This window comes from Lycorma delicatula, chromosome 9 (assembly GCF_047948215.1).
Source record: "Lycorma delicatula isolate Av1 chromosome 9, ASM4794821v1, whole genome shotgun sequence".
Classification (NCBI taxonomy): Eukaryota; Metazoa; Arthropoda; class Insecta; order Hemiptera; family Fulgoridae; genus Lycorma; species Lycorma delicatula.
The window spans coordinates 68,737,775-68,758,278 of record NC_134463.1 but is presented as its reverse complement, the minus strand read 5'-3'; the positions used below and the strand labels follow the sequence as shown (position 1 = coordinate 68,758,278).

Here is a 20,504-nt window from a genome sequence, read left to right as displayed (position 1 = left end):
TGACCATCCCTGAATACATTTTTATTATTTTGGGCGTGACGTCTATACGTAAGTACGTATGTGCGTACGTGTATGTACGTATATATCTCGTATAACTCAAAAACGATTAGCATAAGATGTTGAAATTCTGGATTTAGGACTGTTGTAACATCTAGTTGTGCACCTCCCCAAAATCAAAAAAGTCTTACTAAAAAAAAAAAAAAGACTTTTTCTTAACTGCTGTAATAAGCCCTCATTGAGAGTTTTTCAACGATATATCGTAAGTGGTACTTATTTTCATTGGTTCCAGAGTTATAGCCCAGTAAGACTTTAATTAATGAAATACTTGAATCTTACAAGGGGAAGGCACATTGATTCAAATCCGACTTCATCACCTTTTTTTAACTTTTTAATGTATTTTTAAACTGAAAATTATGATTAACATTGAAAATATGATAAATTATTAATTTCAGTTTAAAAATACAGTATGAACCGTGGAATCAGTTAAACAAAAAATATTGTGTTATAAAAATAATAAAGTGATCGATCGGATACCAGTAGCCAAATACAGTACAGTAATATTGCATGTACGTCACTGAATGCGTTTTCATTTTAGTGTTTATTGCCATATTTCGACGGAAGATTACCATGATGAAGACGATATACCACTCTCAGAATGGATTCAAACTCTTTAACTCGACAAAAAAAAATCAGCCTTTAAAGAATACTCAATAGATGACTACGCAACAGCCGATGGCGACATACATACTACATACATTCTGACTGATGAAGACATTATTACTGAGGTAACTCATAGTCGTTTAGGTGATAGCGAAGCTGAAACTGAAAACGCAGATCGATCTACTGCTTTCCCAGTCGTATTAATAATTGACGCCAAAGAATGTTTTAAGAAATTAACGGAGTTTAGCGAGACTAATAATGTAAATGATGAATTTACGGAGTATTTGAATAAACTATAAAACTGTTTTGATGATTACAGGTATAAGATTATTAAAAAAACAGAAATAAACGATTATTTTAAGGCTAATTCTTTTTTATGCGACGTTTTCTGTTAGAATGAAGAAAATATAGAATGATTTTTTAGATGTAATAAATGTAGTTTGTACGTAAAAACGTTTGACATAGATATTTTTGTGTGATGTTCATTTGTTACTTTCCTTGATGATTTTAGTAAGTTTTACAACTGACTTATTACCATGTTTTTTTTTGTATTTTTTTTTTTTTTTTGTTAATTCGTTAAACGCTAACACTTTTGGTTTTGGTAATACAAAACGTATTAGCGTCTAAAAATTGTATTACATCTAAATTTTTTTGTTAGTCTACAACAAGAAACACATCGATATTTTATTTTAAAACAGCTTCTTGTTAGGTATGCAGTATATTTTTGTATTATAATAGATAATGAACACGTAAAACTTTACGGTAACAAGATGGCAACTCGGAAGTACCGAGCACTCGTCTGTTATGAGCATATTTGATCAGCTCCTTGAATCTCGTTATAACCAAATTTTACTGTATATTTTTTACATTTTGTTAAAATTTTTAAAACTCCATGATTCAGAATTACAAAATATGTTAGAATCATAATAAAACTATTAATATTTTCAAAAACGTTTTTAAAATCTAAACGGAAGTCCGATAACGAGGAAAACAGATTATTAGATAGATAATTTGAGATCGTTATTAGATGATAACTCTACCAAAAAATTAAAAACAGTATTTTTACATTATTCTAAAGTTCCAGTACATGTGCATTAATAAAAATGCACTAATTTTTAAAAGTTGGTTAATAAATTTTAACCAGTCTGTTGAACAAGTAATTATCATTTTCGTTAATTACTTATTAGTTTTGCTGTGCTACTACAGGATTAAAATTAATTAGAGGCTTGAAGGCAATTTAAAATCGGATATTAATACCCATATTTTGGCGCAATTTTATCGGTTAGTCCAGCTAACATCACCAATTTACGTATTGTCAGCCAGACAGAAGTTTTAATCTTCTCTTCAGAAGAACAATTATCGAACTGTGCATTACGAGTAATATAATATACTTATATTGTAAAACATTATTAAAAAAATAATAATAATAATAATTTTTAACTGATCTTTAATTTTAACTGGTCTTTTTTTTACAGGTCACGCTGTCCATCTCAATTCTTATCAGTCTCCATGTGTTCTTCCTATTAGTTGTGGAGATTATACCTCCAACATCATTAGTCGTTCCATTGTTAGGAAAATATCTCATATTCGCTATGATACTAGTATCAATAAGGTATGTAAATATTTCATTATTATAAAACAAAGTGTTTAAAAATTCATTTTTTACATACGTATATGTATATATATATATTAGGTTATTTATAGGCTCAATAATATATGTTATTTATATTTTTAAATACTCCTATGTCCAGCTCAGTTTTGATTTAGATTATTTTTTCTAGCTTCTTTCAATGTTTTTACAGTTTAATCAAGATTTTCCTTTCTTCATACACTGAAATTTCATTTCAATTGTGCACTTTGATTAGAAATGAAAGAATTGTATGAAATAACCGGGGTAATGTAAAAATCTATTTTTACTTGCATCAGTTGATGGAATATTCAGTAAAACCGCGTAAAAGAAAATTTTACGGTAAAAGATCTCCCATCTTCCTGTATTATTATCATTTGGTTCATGTCATAATTTATTTATTAATATTTCATGCAGTTAATTTATTTCTTTTAACTTTATTCAGTATACTTTTTATTTATTTAAAAATTTTAACTTTCACAATCTTCGATATGTTGCGTTTTTTGACAGCACAATGTATATTAATAAATTCACCAAGCTCTATGTTAGAGAAAGTTACAAATGTTGCAAGCAAGGTGGAAGCAAGTTTTTAACATAACACATTAATAACTGTGACATCAGAAGTTCATGCTTAACAACCAATTTTCTACTTTTTTTTTTTTTTTTATTTCATATTATTACATAATTAGACTGTTAATTAATTTCAAAACTTCCTTAACGTGAATGAGTATAGTACAAAGAAAATTTATATTCACGTAAGTTGGCAGTAAAGAAACTAACAACACACCGGTCACGCGGTTTTTTTCTGATGCACAGCTTATACACACATACGCACACAACTTAATTTATATATATATATATATATATATATATATATATATTATTTAACTGTAATATTTTTTGTTTATTTAATTCAATGATTCTAACTAGAGCGCGCGCGCATACCTTATTGCATTCGCGAGGGTGTTATGTACTAGCCCCACTTTAACTTTTTTATACTTTACATATTATTTATTTATTTAATTTTCCCGCTTACCTGTGACGTTAAAACATAGTAGACGACTACAGCTCACCGAGCTGGTCTAGTGGTGGTTAACTCATCATTGCAAATCAGCTTTTGTACTTTTATACGGATTTGAATACTAGATCGTGGATACCGATGATCTTTAGCGGTTGGGTTTCAATTGACCACACATCTCAGGAATGGTCGAACTGAGAATATACAAGCCTACACTTAATTTACATTCGCCACAAGGAGCGCTAGTGTGTCACTGAAGTACATCTACTGTAATCCTCTATCTCTCTTTTTCTGTTTTAGCCTCCAGAACCACCATAAGTTATATTACTTCAGAGGATGGTATGTAGTATGAATGTAAATTAAGTGTAGGCTTGTATATTCTCAGTTCGACCATTCCTGAGATGTGTGGTCAATTGAAACCCAACCACCAAAGAACACCGGTATCCACGTTCTAGTATCCAAATCCGTATAAAAGTAATTGCCTTCACTAGGAAGAATTCTCGACTTTGAAATCTGCTGATTTGCGATGACGAGTTAACTACTAGACCAGCTCGGCGGGCTGGTCTAGTCGTGGATACCTGTATTCTTTGATGGTAGAATTTCACTTAACCGTATGTCTTAGGAATGGTCGACCTGAGATTGTACAAGATTACACCTCATTTACATTCATACATATCATCTTCATTCATCCTCTGAAGTAATACCTTACGGTAGTTCCGGAAGCTAAACAGAAAATAAAGAAGTTTAGTGGGCATGTTGGAAAATTGATTTGTTTTTACTCTGGCGGAAATTTTGGTCTTCCTGGGAGTATTCATACACTGCGAACTTTGTTGATCACCTTTGCGAGCAATGTTTTCTTTTAGGCTAGTAGAAAATATTTTAAAAAAAATTATTTAACCACTTCTTTATAAACTATTATATAATATATATATATTATATAAGCATAATTATATATATTATATATATATATATATATATATATATATATATAATATAACAGTTTACAACTTTATAAAATTAGCAGTTTTACTTTCATCGATGAGATTGACCAGAGTGTTAGATGAGCTTTCCCTGGAACAGGCCACGTAAAAGTGTATATGAAAGAAACAATCTTCCTGTAGGTCAACCACCACTTACAGACTTTTCTTGTACCTTTTCCTGCTACCTTTTGCTCTAGGTGCCCACCACCTTTAGACTCTTTCCAGGGATTTGTTGATGGTCATGAGGAAATACAGCTGAAGGGAAAACTGAAGTCGTTTAAACTGAAAATTATATTCTGATGGTACAAGAGTTATATTCGGAATAAACACCAAATCCCCTTGGTCACAATCGGTTAGCATTATATTTTCGATTTAATAAATTTAAAAAAAAATTCATCATGTATATACAAAATTAAATTTACTACAAGTTATCTTTTATCGTACGATTTCGTAGTTTTTTAATTCATCAATAGATGGTACAGCATGTGATATATCTAATATAATTTATTTTCATTCGCTTATGTATACATTTACGATTTTGAATTTCATCGTTAAACTAAACAGTCACTGAAAACATTACCAAAGAGAAAACAACGAGCATGTAATAAAATAAACTTTTCGGTGCAAGCAAAAATAAGTTGAGTGAGAAAGTAATATCTAACATCGAATTGAACGAAAAACGATGGATAAAGTGCTAGAATTGTCTCCAAGAATACAATAAAAATTTTCATAGAAAGATTTTTCAAATTAGAATTTTCTTACAAAATTTTGACACCCCTTCCTTACCTTCCAAATTAGACTTTTTGAAAAATGGTGTAATAAGAGCCTTTTAGTTTTCAGAGTGTTTAAATAATATTCTTCATGACTTAACATCTTCGGTTCCTGAGATATAAAATTTTCATGAAAGGCTTTACTAATCCTTTGCCCCTCCCCAAATTAGATTTTTGAAAAACTGTAAAACGCATCTCAGTTTCTTTTTAAAATGAGTCAAAATATCAATACTCACGACAGTAACAAGTTTGATTCGTGAGATATACAATTTTCATTTTAATAATTTGCATCGTTTTCCGTCCTAATAGTTATCCAAAATCCTTATTTAGTGAATTCCTACATTATAAAAACAATGTACTGTCGAAAATAAACCTATCTAGTTTAAGTAGTTTGAGCTGTGGTTGATAAGTCAGAGTCAGACTTCATACAATTTAAGTGCGTTTTCCTCATGTCTGTCCTTTTTGACATTATTAGAAAAGAAGTATTGTTTATTTTTCTTCCCTGTACGATGTAAAGGAAATATTGTGATCGCGAAAAATTTCGGTTTTCAGATTTCAACGGAAATATCCATTTTGACCATCCCTGAATCCATTTTGAATAGTTTCGACGTGATGTCCGTACGTACGTACGTATCTATCTCGCATAACTCAAAAACGAATTGCTGTAGGATGTTGAAATTTTGGATTTAGAACTGTTATAACATCTAGTTGTACATCTCCCCGTTTTATTGCAATGGACTGAACCAAAAGTTTCCAAAATCAAAATTTGGATTTTGAATTTTTTCTTAATTGCAACAATAAGAACTTCATTGAGAGCTTTTCAACGATATATCATAAGTGGTAATTATTTTCATTGATTCCAGAGTTATAGCCAAATAAAATTTTATTTAATAAAATATTTGGATCTTACAAGGGAAGGTACATCGTTTCGAATCAGACTTTATCTCTTTTTTTTTTTTTTTATTTATTTTTAAACTTTTTTTAAATTTAAATATATTGATTTAATTATTAATCCGTGATTGTAAAAAAAATTTACAATAAATAATAATTCAATAATGACAAAAAAAATTAGCAATTATTAGTGAAGTAAAATTTTATTTACTTTTAAAAATGTGTATATGTAATATACATATACACATCTGATTATTTAATATCAATTGAAAATTATAATTTAGAATCGTATTATTTTTGAATTTTCTAGTTTAATTTCTGTTTAATTTTATTTAATTATTCTGGAATTTTTGTTTAAATTTATCTACATTAAAGTTAACTACAGACTGACTGAAAAATAGACCCTCACGAGAACATGGCATAGATGCTCGATCTTTAATAGATTGCAAAATATTCTTATCTTTTATTACATTACTCCTCTGATATTGTAGGACAATAATCTCCCTAAGTTGGAGTTGATCATCATTTCTTTTATTTGTTTTTCGTTGCCAATCATTTAATCGCTCTTTGGTTTGATATAATTCTTTTGATCTTAACTAGCGTACAAGTTCTCCAGTTTTCAAACTTTCTCATTCTTTATATTCACCATCCTCTCTTAATCTTTTTATTCTTTCCTTGTACTTAACGTTTTTTTCCTCTTTACATTTATCATTTTCTCTTAATCTTTTTATTCTTTCTTCGATTTTAACATTTTGTTCCTCTTTATATTTATCATCTCTTAACTTTTTTATTATTTCCTTGTTTTTAACATTTTCTTCCCCTTCGTATTCATCTTCTTGTCGTTTTCTTGAGATATATTTCTTTACGTTATCTTTCTTTTTCCTCTATGATTGTTTATTTTTTATTTTTATTATTCACCAAATAATTCAATAATAAAAACTGAATATTTTATACCGATAGATCGAAATTAACATTTTTAACCAGTATAAGTGAGTTTTTACTTTTTTATGATTTCCTTTATAGTAGTAATGCAGATATTACTAGTTTTGTATTATTAATAATAGTGTTATTTCTTATTGTGAAGGCTGTTATTATCAGTGTTTGGCAATTAATTCCAATATTACCTGTTTAAATACTGTTACTGAAGCTAATTCTGTAAGTAATATGAAAAACAAGTAACTACGAGGCATTTTATCATGTTATTACAATCGCGATTTTTCGTTTTTCTAAATTTGATTGCCTATAACTAAAAAACGAAGGCATTTATAAAGAAATGGTTTTCGCTATGGTTTTTCTCATAATGTTTTACATTATGAACCATGTACATTATAAACCATGTATCACATGTTCATCTTCCTATTTGAAAAAATATAAAGTTTTGTTCAATATGTGGATCCAAGATGGTGAAGAAAAATTTCAAACACATCATAAAACAGTAATTTGTAACCATGTAGATCCGTACTTATTTCCATCACCTAGTTTCCCTCAGCTTTGAAATATAAAGTCGTTTCCATACTTTAATATCAGTCTGTGTAAATAAATAAATAAATATGTATAAAAAATTGTCGCGTGTTCGCGGCTAGATCATGATATTGAGAGATTAACAATTAGAAATGTTTTCGTGTAATTACAATTTATTAGTTAAAGAACATAAGTAAAACAAGACAAATCAATAATAAAAATAATGACAATTATAATAAGCGACAATAATAAGTCACAATAATAATTAGAATAATGACAATAATGGCAACAGCAAACAATAATAATAATAAAAAAATGATAATCGTAGTAATCACAACAACCGGACCCTATTCGAAGCGTGAGAATGATCGTCCGCCGGTTCTTCTCATGGAACAACATCTGTTTAGATGTGTCAGTGGGCAGTATTACAAAAGACGATTGTTAAACGGGCCTGTTACCTTTAGTAAAAGGGTTTCTTTTAGCTCCTTTTTGGATTCCTCCCATTATTATATTTTTTACTACTATCTTCTTAATTGGTAGGAATCCGTTACTCAGGTCCATTATAACGGTCTTGTTACTATATATATTGTAATAAATTAATAAAGATAAGTAATAAGATTAATAAATTAATCTTTTCAATACAAAGAACGATTTACGCTAAAGTGTAAAAAAAATATCAAAGTGGAACGCTGATGAGACATTTATGAAATAAATAAAAATTTAGAATTGGATGCACGTTTCGATTATTAAACAGTCATCATTAGTATATAATTGATATATGTGAAATTATTTTTTTGTAAACAGTATCTCTCTCTTCTATTTTATATAATTTAATGTTTAATAAGTTTAATAATTTCATAATACTGTTTTTTTTTTTTTATTTGCTGATAATTTAATTATTCTTTTAACAACCGAAAGAGATTGATTTTTTTTTAGTAGACAAAGAAAGCACTTTAAATAATATGAAACCTGGATAAACTTGAGCGTTCTAATTCATGCACCCACGCAAGCACGCAAGCACGCAAGCACGCAACACAATAAACACACACATACCCAGAAAATCACTCAATATGACAGTTCATAACCTACCGATGAAGATTGTATGTACACAACATTAGAGATGATGTGTAAAGGGAATATACTCTTACATCAGAGAGAAGAAGATCCAATTCTCTACTAATTGCCATGACTTTCCTTTCCGTCCCTTACTTCATACTACTTATACTTCACTCCTCAAAAGTGTCTTCATCCCTGCACACACAATCTCTCTCTTTCTTTAACCAACCCTTCTTAAATTCCCTCCTACTATCTTAATCCTAGTGTTTTCGCCATTACAGATATTCCCTCATCCCTTAAGGGAATCGTTCAGTCACTTTGTACGTGACAGCAATCAAACTTATGTCGTACCCATTTCTCATTCTCTGTATCTCTCTTACATACACGCACGTGTGCGTATACGCTTGAATTTCAACGTGTACTGAAATCACAGTATTATGTCATCATGTCATAAATCATTTTATACACAATAAATACTTTAAATCGCGTGCAATCTATTATATAATTCTTGTGTATAAATAAAGTGCTTACGAATATATTTGACTATAATTTTTCTAACTTTTAATATATGTATATAATATAAAAATTGCATTATTAAAATTCTGTTTACTTGTTCTTAAAGTAACCATCCACACTAAAATATGATATTACACAATAAAACGCATAAGATTTTGGTTAAAATTTTTAATTTCAGTTGTTACAGAATTATATGTATCTCTCAAATACCACCCACATTTTTTTTTCGGTCAGTGAAAAGATTTTTATAGATGATACTTCACCACTATTACACTACCATATGTCTTCTCAGCATTATTAAAATTATCTGTGTTCGTACTGGGTCTCCACCGTACTTCCTTTGATTTTCCTTACGGAAGTAATCGCCTACTTCTATCTATAAACATGTTCCTGTAATTGACTACTAACCACTCACCAGCTGGATGATATGTTAAATACTATGTATAAAAATGCCCTTCTTGTAAAACGATTTTTTTAGTTGTTATATTTTGAATAGTTTATATTAATTGTATGGTTCGTTGCCATGTTATACTATGAGGTTAATTCACAAGAAAATCGAGAACTAGGTAGTTCTCGATTTTTAAGTGATTCTTAAGGTTAAGAATCACTTATTTAAATTAATTTCACCATATTTTTTGTATTTAAATTTAAAAGAACTGAACGCATATTCCGTTTTATTTACTTTTAAAGTATTTTTAACTGATTTTTTTTTTATAAGAAAATAAAAACAGGAATATTATTGCCAACTTCAATTTAACACCAACTATATAAGTCTTTATTGGTTGTTAGGTAGGAACTTAACCTGCCGTTGTCCAATAAACTTTTGATACAAACATGATACTAAAACCGGTTTGGACGTATGGCATACAGCTATGTAACATAACGGGCAAAAGTAATGTTTGAGATTATACAACGTTTTCATAACAAGTTGGCGAGATCCATTGCAGAAGCTCAGTGGTTCGCTCGGAATGAGGAAATTCTCGCCTATCTTGGATTGCCTTGTACTGGCGACGAGCTCAAACGGTTTGGTTTACAGACAGCAATTAGATAGTAATGTGAACTTTGAAGATGTCCGGCGACTGAAATGCCAACACATGCTGGACTTGGAATATCTGAGTGACACTTAAACTGGTTTGGTTTCAGACGTTTGATTAACGTGTTTACTAAGCCTTACTGAGGAACCTAGCGCCCTTTTATATATTTTCGTGAACTTGTTATGCTTATTTATTATGTTTATGCTTGTTATGTTTATTTATCTATTTACGCTTTATTGAGGATGTTCGCTGGAAACCCCCACTCCATGTGCTTTTTTTAGTGAGTTTACTGCTAAGTTTAGTGGTTGATTAGTCGTGATTTGTAAATGCAAAATTTGTCACACAAAAAAAACTCCCATTTGATTATAAAGTTCGGAAAATGTATATTATATAAAAAATCATTCACTGAAGTATGTTATTGATAAGTGTAATAGCTTTTATTGATATACGGGTACTCTACGGACACTAAAAAAATATATTAAAAAATAATAGTGAAAATAAGGTACTATGGAATACAAATAAAAGTTATTACAGTGGAAAGCTGATTTTTCCGGATTAACCTCTGCAAGATCGAATGACAATCAGAAATTATCCGTATAATTGAGAATGAAAAAAAGTTTACATACATACTGGACATATCATTCTAATGTATAAGGGGGATCATACTTAAAAAAATACGAAAATGTAAAATATTACTGTAATGTATTACAGTAATTTCAAAAGACACTCAGAACATAAGTAAACGGTAATAAAAAGCCAGATACAGTAATATGTTACAAAATAATTCAACGAGTAGAAATTTGCTGATAAAACAAATCAGTATAATAACACACACACACACACAAGAATTTTAAACTCACTCACCATTGCCACTTACTGTATAAGCGCATATGAAAAATACACAAATTCAAAGTCAACGTAACCTCAAATTTGAGGTTATGTTCTCTGTTGTTGACCTTAAATTGAGCATAACTGAAGAACGACTCAACCAATCTTCATCAAATTTTTCCACGCACAACTTCAGATACACTACTACAACTTATCTAAATTTCAATGAAATTGATCTTGTAATTTTGGAGATTTTCGAGCCACAAATTTTGTACTTAGGCTTCATATATATATATATATATATATATATAAAATATATTAAGGGAATTACATTTTACGTTAATGGTATTTTCGTACTCCTCATACCTCAAAACGTAAAGAAAATGCAATTTCACCCTTCCCCAATGCCACTGTGCGACCGAAAGAAATTTTTTATCACATTTTCCTTCGTAAAGTCGATAAAAAAGAATATAATTTCTCAAATTATATTTAGAGTATTCAATTACAAAAGTTACTTAAAAATGTAAGGATAATTTTGCCAAAAATATATTAAATTTAACAGTTGTGAGAAATTTAATATTTTTTTTTTTTCAACAGAAAGAGATTATTGTTCATTATGTGATCTTTATCCCTTTGTGACATTCTCTAAAAATTTATACATTTTTTGAAAAAAAAAATAATAATATTACATTTTGATAATGTTTTAACGTTCATAAGCGTATATACTTGTACCTTGTAGTGTATGGGTGTATAAATTATTGTCTTTAGGTCATAGTAATATTTATAAACAAATACATGGACATTCATGAGCGCACAATATATATTGTACTCACGTATATGAATGTAGCATGTGTACATATGATACATATACCACCGTATATGTATTACACAGATGGTTATGGCACGCCCTCTCTCTTACAGTTATTCTCATATACATAAACAATTTCGTAATTTTCATCTTAAACTAAACGTTTAAAACATAACATTTCAAACAAAGTAATCGTTGAAAATTAATATTAATTTTTAATTTTGTTCCTGCGCTAAAAACTATACTGTTTACATATTGCTGCTACTTACTTAAATATTTAAAACAATACTGAGGACTTTGAGACGATAAAGTTCATTGACGAATCATAGCATTTAAGAAACTTAAATGTGTACATAGTATTAAATAACGTAGAACAGTATGTACACTCGTTTAATTGATAATGTATTGAGTCGTATAATTAAAACTTCGAAACAGCAATTATGAAATTCATAACAGACATCAATATACAATAACTATCCCTCCCAAGAATCTAGGCTGTACATTTAACTTTTTTTTGTTCTTTTTATTTTATTTTCATAAACATAAAATTTCTTTATCGAAGCTATGTAATTTTTTTTAATATTATATTTATAAAGAAGTTTTTATTATTTTTTTGGCATGCTTACTCATTTTACGTGTTCTAAATAATTTCGGTACAAATTTGTATTTTGTTACTCATAAAAGTTTTCAAGATGCAGTTCTAAAAATATTATATATATATATATATATATATATAAGCTCATACATTGTGATGAGTTCAGTTTTTTATGGTTTCTGAAAGCGGTTGACTTATCAAATAAATAAATATATTCATTCATTTAACTGAAACCATCGCATCATCTTCCCTTCTGAAATTCCTTCTACTTCATGAGAATTTCATGTATCTTACTCCTTTCTAAAAGAGAAAAAGAAAATTACTCCCACTAGGTATAGCTATACCTAGTAACAGGAGTAACAGGCTAGTAGCTTAGCCTGTTACTCCTTTTTAAACTAATTTGGAATTCAATCATTTTCATTTGACCAGTATAATATAGTATTACTCTATTCCAATTTTATGATAATAATCTGCGCGCGCGCGTGTGTATGAATATAAATTAATTTTAATTTTGTGCGTTCTAGTTCTACATCATTTTATGAAATACATATAACTTCTTCCGCGTTCTTGGAAATTAGAAGTAGAAAAAAAAGTCTCAAACTAATATGTAAATAATTCTTTAGTTACTATTTAAATTGCATTCAGGCTTGTGTTTTGCATTTATAAAGTGGATTGAAATTTATCCGCTGATTTTTGTGGCGAAGTGGTAGCGTCTCGGCCTTTCATCTGAAGGTCCCGGATTCGAATCCCGGTCAGGCTTGGTATGTTTTATACGCTACAAAATTCCACTGCCATATTCCACGCACAAATTTCAAGCTTATATGCTGATATCATCAAGCAACAAAAAATAAAAAAGTTATTAATCTGTTTATTAGAATATTAACTTATTATTTTAAAATCCTAATAAAATCACATGTATGAATTGAAAACTTATTTTAGTAAAATATATATTAATATAGCCTACTTCACGCAATTAAAATTAAACGGTTACAATCTTATAATAACAATATAAATTACTTTTTTTTATTATCTTGTTTCCCTACCCCCTTGGCTGAATTCACCGTGAAGCCTTACAGCCCACAGGATTGACCACTCTAAAGGATCGCTTCAGTGCCTGCTTCTAACCCCTAGGGAAGGTATCCAGGCCCGACTATGTCCTTCCTGAATCTTACCCTAGAGGCCGGGACTAAATCTTTTGATGCCTTGCCTTCAATGTGAGTATCCCACAAAGGGGGCCCACACCGGGTCTCGGTCTTTTAACAGCTGCCTGCCTCTAACCGAGTCCCCCGAGGGGCCCCCAGCCGGGTCTCGGTCTTAACAGTTGGAGGGCAACGGAGTCCGCCGCCCATCCTTAAGCCCGGACGAACGACGACTCCACAGGAGGCTGTCCATCACCCCCTCGCTACCTCGTCATCCCTACCTTTGCGCTGTGGTAGAATCGTATCTACACCGAGGGGTCTAGTTAGTTCGCAGATGCCTCTTTCAACCATCCACCGTCGGCACCTGAACACATGTTCAGAGGAGTCATAGTCTACGCAATGCAATATACGCACTCGTAAATGATAGCCCTCCCCTCCTTCCAAAAAAGATATGACCTGTAGACCCCTTTCCCCGTTAAGAACTGGGTTAACCAGAAATTGAGTCGACCAAATTTGCGGTCAATTGATGGTGTAACTTGTTTGATCAGCGGTGGGTCCAATCCCCCGTTGATATAAATTACTTGGCCAGTTAATTTTAAACTCAATTATAATAAAGTACAATGTATAAGTTGAACAATGTACTAACATTTTGTAATTTCCATTAGCTGGAAACATTACTTATAACTTGGTTATTAAATACAGAAAATAATTAGTTTTACTGAATTATGAAACATAGGTTTGAAAAAAGAAATCACAATAATTTCTGAAGAATAAATTAATTAATATTTATACACTATTTTGACAGAAATTTATTTTTGTAATAAAAACAAATTTAAATAAATTATTTTTAAATGAAACAATACTAAAAATATTTTACAATTAAATCTAATAACAATTTTTATTAAGCTAGTTTTAAACACCCTTTCTTATCAAGTTATGACTCTTAAAATAATTTGCCTATATATTAAGTTAAAAAAACCAAAAGTACAATTAGTAACCTGCATTTTCAAAAATTATGCTATTTTAATTTGCTTTTCTTAATTTTTAAACCAGTTCGTGGATAAAAATTCTGGTAGCCGTAGCAAAGAAACTATTATTCATTACTAATTAAATCAAACCACTCTTTCAAAAATAAAAAACATCGAAGAAATTTCAATTTAGCCAAAATTTAAGCTAATTTTTCTTAGGCTAAAACTTAAAAATTTTACATTTGTCAGATCTGCAAGCAGAGATCACTCAAAAATCATTCGGTTTTGGCAAATTTTATTCCTGTTATTGACTGACCAAAGCTCATTAAAAAAAAAAGATGTTAATTTTACTTAAATATCATTATTTTTTTTTTTTGCCAGTAAAATTATTTTTCTCTACAATCAGTCTCAATTAACTGAAACCGTATGTAAATTTGACTATAATAAACAAATGACATGCAAAGAGATGTCTTCCTTGAAACTTCTCAAGAATTATAAATGCATACATATGTATGAATATGAATGAATATATAATAAATAATTAAATTGAATATATAATACTCAATTATATAAACTACTATTAAATACACTACTGAATCCAAATAATATTGAACAAGTCCATAATATAAAAAGAATTCACCGAGAAATATCTCACATTTACACAAAAATTAACCAAACGAAAAAATATCAGAAAGCAAAAAAATAGTCTTAAAAAAAATAAAAAAATGAAAAAACCAAACGTGATATTTTTTCGAAGCATAGTGTCCCAATGTGATTGATACATTCAAATCTAGAAGAACTTTATAAATCCAATACTGCAGCCGTTATAACCGCCGTACCTTCTCGCTATTCAAGATTAATTTCGAGCTAGCTCACGTGACTTTTCAATTTCATTTTGTATTTGACACTGGTTCTTGTAACTCCTCTAGAACGCTTGATATTCCCATATAACCACGAATCTCATCAGTGTTTAACTATAACAGAGGGACATGGTTTAAAAAAACTAATATTTTAAATAGAATAAAATTTTGCATTAATATTTCTGTCAGTCATTTCTCATCTTGTATATTATTTATTTTGTGTTTTTTTACACGGTAAGCATTCAAAGTATAGTTTTTTTGGAAATAATGGAACATTTTGAATTCCAAACAAATGTGCGAAAAAATTCATCTATCATGAAATGATCCTAATTCAGCATAAGTCTGTTGTTGCTTAGAGATTAAATAAGTTTTTTTAATAAATCCATCTCTTTATTAGGTATTAAAAGTTCTTTTCAAATGGAAAAATGAAAAAATGTTTTCAATCTCTTAACTTTTTTCGTGAGCTCGTAATATTTACCGCTCAACATGACCATGTACTGACATTATAACTTAAGTAAACTATATTTACCATCATGGTCATAGATAAAAAATATTTAAATAGTTATTTTTACTTTTCCAGTTACCAATAGCTACGCGCGCATGCACACAAAAACACACTTGGATTTTTTTTATTACTGTCATATATCTAAAACTTACTAAATTTTTATTTTAATTAGAACTTCCTTATTCCAAGTATAGGAATACCAATTTTCGATAAATCTTATACACCCAGATTTTATAACTTATTTAATTTTTATTTATTTATACTTTGTTTTTTTTTTCAATAAAATTTGTCCTCGCTCGTGAGAAATGGTTTCTTTTCATGTTGAAGAGCGACGACTGGAAGAAGCTCAATAATGAAATTTATTGATTTTTTAAGACTACATATAACATAGTTCTGTTTAACTAAAATTAATGGAAAAACTGGATTATAAAAGAATTTTACAGCCTATTTATTTTAGCTAATTTTTTAATACCGTAAAGAAGTTTTAGTAATATGAATAATGCAACTTCGTCGTACTATTTTATAGTTATCTATAACGAAGACAATAGTAAGATAATAATAGGAGTATCACTAGAGTTATATAAGTAATAACAAAGGATTTCAGACAATGTGCATCCATAGACATCATATGTACACGTACGACGCAGACGCACATACACACACTTGCACACATAAACATCACCACAAATAGAGAGAATTGTTGCCAAGGTAGCAGGTGCCGCAATCATAAATAACACCTTTCCTGTATCCTGGACTCCTTCATCCTTGCCCACACGCTACGCTTACTACCAGTACTGTTTCTACTGCCACCACGATTACTATACTTTTGGTCTCCCCGGGATATTGTCGTAAAGTACAATTTTCTTCTTTGCCACATCGTCACTGTTGTAAGTGAAAACTGCTGTATTCTACACCTGAATATACATATACTTAAAATTTATTAGGTGTCACTTGTTTTTGATATGACTGAAAAATTTTCCAATAATTTTTGTTTATATCTTTGCCGTATCTTCTTTTTATCTTTCTAAAACTCAAGAAGCATTGTATAAATAATATTATAAATTTAATATGTCAGTATAAAAAATTTTCCCTCATTTTTTTTCACTGTAAAAACGAGAACAATATAAAATGTGTTTGTATAAAATTCCATAATTGTAAATAATAAATACATAAGTTCAGGTGACGATAAGTTCAAGTCATTTTTTTCTTCAATAATATCTTTAATTATAGACCAATATCTATAATTAACTGTTCGACGAAGATTTATTTATTTACTTACCGTATGGCACTAAAACATAATACCAATTATAGTCAAAATTATAAACAAATATTTAACAATGCTATCGATTCTGGAGTCGCCATCAGGAAATCTTCAGGATTCCCTTCATAAGCTGTCCTAGGGCAAACTTCTGTGATGTGTCTGATAGTTTGATTTTCACCACATTCACAATGTGGTGTCGGTGTTTTACCCCATTTATACAGGAAATAGGCCCACCTACCTTGCTGAGTCCGTATTCTGTTTAGCGTCGACACGTCTTACGTGGCAAGTCAAAATCATATATATTCAAATATCTTCGACGAAGATATTTGTATATATCAATTATGGGAAAGTATTTGACCTGTAAAGTATTTTATTTCAGATTCTCAACACTCTTCGGTCCGAACTACGCTATGTATGCGTAATTTTACGTCAGAAAAACTGTAACGTCATGTCCAGACATAACATTACAGTCTTATTGACGTATAAATTATTTTTTATTTCTTGACGACCGACTGTTATGAACGTAACAATTTTAATTTGATTATAATTATCCATGTGACATATGAATTTTGAATTAATATATTATAAAAAAAATCCTTGATGATGTAGTAGCAACTCCGAAAGTACTTGGAAAAATATTTTAAAGTTGTTGGTATGCGGAACTTTAATTTATACAATTGTATTAATACCAACGGTGCCAAATGCATAGAAAATTAAGTATAAATAATATAAGCATGCGATATTTTTTTAACCATCTCCAAAAAAAGTCTTGTCCCCAAAAATTTAACAATTATAAAAACATAAATTCTAACGAATATTTTTTATTATTCCACCTATCTATAGACGTTTTTATACTAATTCCTATCTGCAAATCCGGTCTAATTATTTAAAATTGAATTTTGTAATAATTAATAAAGAAATATTATTTTATATTAATTACTATTAAAATATCAGCTTAATTTTCGCAATTCTAATTTTTATCCGCTAGAACGGTTTAAAATTTTCTAAAAACAATCACTAGATTACAATCTCCCTCCACAACCATAAAATTAACATCATAACCTTCTTAAAACGTTTCAATTGTAACTAAATTATTTAAAAAACTTAAAGAACCTGAAAGATCGTACAACTTTATAAAGGACATCCAATTTGGTAAGGAATCTTATCATTAATAACTAATAGAATTTTTAAAACTGCATAAAAAGTTATCAAACTCGTCTTATCGACCACATAATTACCAGTGCAAGTTACCTCTTAAATTTCCACACCCACTCTATTGTAAATTCATTTAATCTTTATTCATACTCATCAGTCAAACTTTTTAATAAAATCGTATATAGTACAGTGCAATGGAGAACATGTCAACAAATGATTGATTTCTACCGGGTTGAATTAATGTAGAGAAAATGATACAATAATGCTGATCTTTTGAAAAGTTATTTTCTACAAAATAACACCCTTTATTCTAGGATTTATGCTTACAAAAATATTTATATAATTAATCATTAAATTATAACTATTAAAAGAAAAATATAAAAATAGATATAAAACGTTAATGTTAACAAAATTAAAATTAATGAAAATTAAAAAATTGTCTAAGACTTATAGTGCACTATCTACTAGTAAACTAAAAAATAATAGTAATAATACGAGGGCCACCTTTTAAGTTTTTACAAAAACAATGGAAGAAGAAATGTTTTGAGACAAATTGTTTTATTATTTTTCAAAATAATCGCCTTTAAGATTTATACACTTTTTCATGCGTGATAACCAATTCTTGAAACATCTTCATCACTCTAAAGTTAATAGCTCAAAAACATGGTTTTTGGAAGGATTAAACATATTTTGATGTGATGAAAAACGCCGTCCATACATTTTTTTTTGTTTGACATTCGGAAACAAAAATAAGTTGTTAGGCGATAGATTAGATGAGTACGGGCAATGTGACATTAATTCAATGATATTCTCCGTCAAATATTCGTCATATAATTCTGTCATGATTAAGAATGATGCGACGTTTTCGATTGTTTTTCCTGATTTCACTGATTATTTCTTGTAAATAAATTGTTGTATACCATCCAACATTAACTTTTCTTCAACCTTTAAATCAATATTTGCTACATATCTAGTGTAACTGAAGAAACAAGCGATCATTTTCTTAGAAGTGCTTCCCAAACGAATCAATTTTATTGGATTTGGTTCATCTTGGAACACCCAAAAAGTTTATTGTTGCTTAGTTTCCTGCTCTTACGATTATATTCAAGTTTCAACTCCTTTTACGATGTTGTATACGGGTTTTGAATGTCTCATTCGAATATTTTGAACATTTCCTTACACCGATTGACAAGAACCTGTTTTTGAGCGTCAGTCAAAATATACGGAATCCATCGAGAGCAGATCTTTTTTCACAGCTAAATGTTCATGTAAAATCAAATGTACTGTATGCCTAAGGATATTACTATCTCATGGTAATTTACATATGATCCTCCTCGATCATATTGCGCACAGCATCCATGTTTTTTGGTAAACAACTGATTTTGGTCGACCTTTATGAAATTTATCGCTGACAGAAACACGACCGCGACGAAATTCTGCGTATTAATTTTAAATAGTCTTTTCTGATAGTTATTCATTATTATTATTAAAAGTTGAACGAAGCGATTCGAAGCATTGTTGTTGAGTTAGGTCCTTACTAAAATCGTAAAAAATTATCCAACGAAAACCTTCACGAGAAATTTCCATTTTTTCACAAAACTGTTTTTTTTTAACGCTTACTGTCACTGTTGTAACAATAAAAAAAAACACATTTTACAACAATAATTTCACAACTCAATAGTTCTATTTAGTGGTCGTTTGTAAATACTTAAAAGGCCACCTCCGTAATAATAAAAAGCTTAATTAACAGTTTAAGTTGTCGATTACACTGATGAATTTAATATGACGTCTAATTCAAGAAAACCAACCAATATGCGTGTTTATAGTTTCAATACCATCTTTTAAAGGAAAAAATCCTTGAACAGTAACTTAAAATTTTTCAAAGTGTTTCCTGGCAGCCATTATAATATCAGTAGGTGTATCTAGCTACCAGATAGGGGTTCTAAGGGAAAGTAACAAGGAAGCTACCTACAGCCTACAATTTAATAAAGTCTTACAAAATATTTACGGTTTTTGGAATAATTAATTTTTTTTTTTTTAATTAATGTTTAATTTTGGATACTAACTCGTGAAGAATTAATTTTTTTATCGCTTTAATTTTCAGAGAAAAAGAAATTAAATTACGTTTCGAAAAATTCTAAGTGAAAAAATATTTAAAAACAAAAAAGGGAACCGACATCAAGACCGTGTAATATGATTCACTTATACAGATTTATAAGATTCCCACTGCCCCAACCGGTGCTGTATATTATATATAATATATACTAGGTCTGAAAGGTTTAAGATGAGATATCTCGAGTTTTGATGATTTTATTAACGGTGCTACATATCTTTTACAGAAATTCAAATTACCTGCCCTAAAAAATCTATAT

The 20,504-nt window shown here is 29.5% G+C and overlaps 1 protein-coding gene across 1 annotated transcript in view; it reads left to right on the top strand.

Annotated features, from left to right (window-relative positions):
• The window catches only part of LOC142329803 (acetylcholine receptor subunit alpha-like), a 178,605-nt gene that overhangs the window by 59,178 nt on the left and 98,923 nt on the right, over positions 1-20,504 (top strand). The window contains exon 3 of the mRNA XM_075374621.1: positions 2,136-2,272. Within this exon, the coding sequence (XP_075230736.1) occupies positions 2,136-2,272 (137 nt within the window). The remainder of the gene's footprint in view (positions 1-2,135; positions 2,273-20,504) is intronic.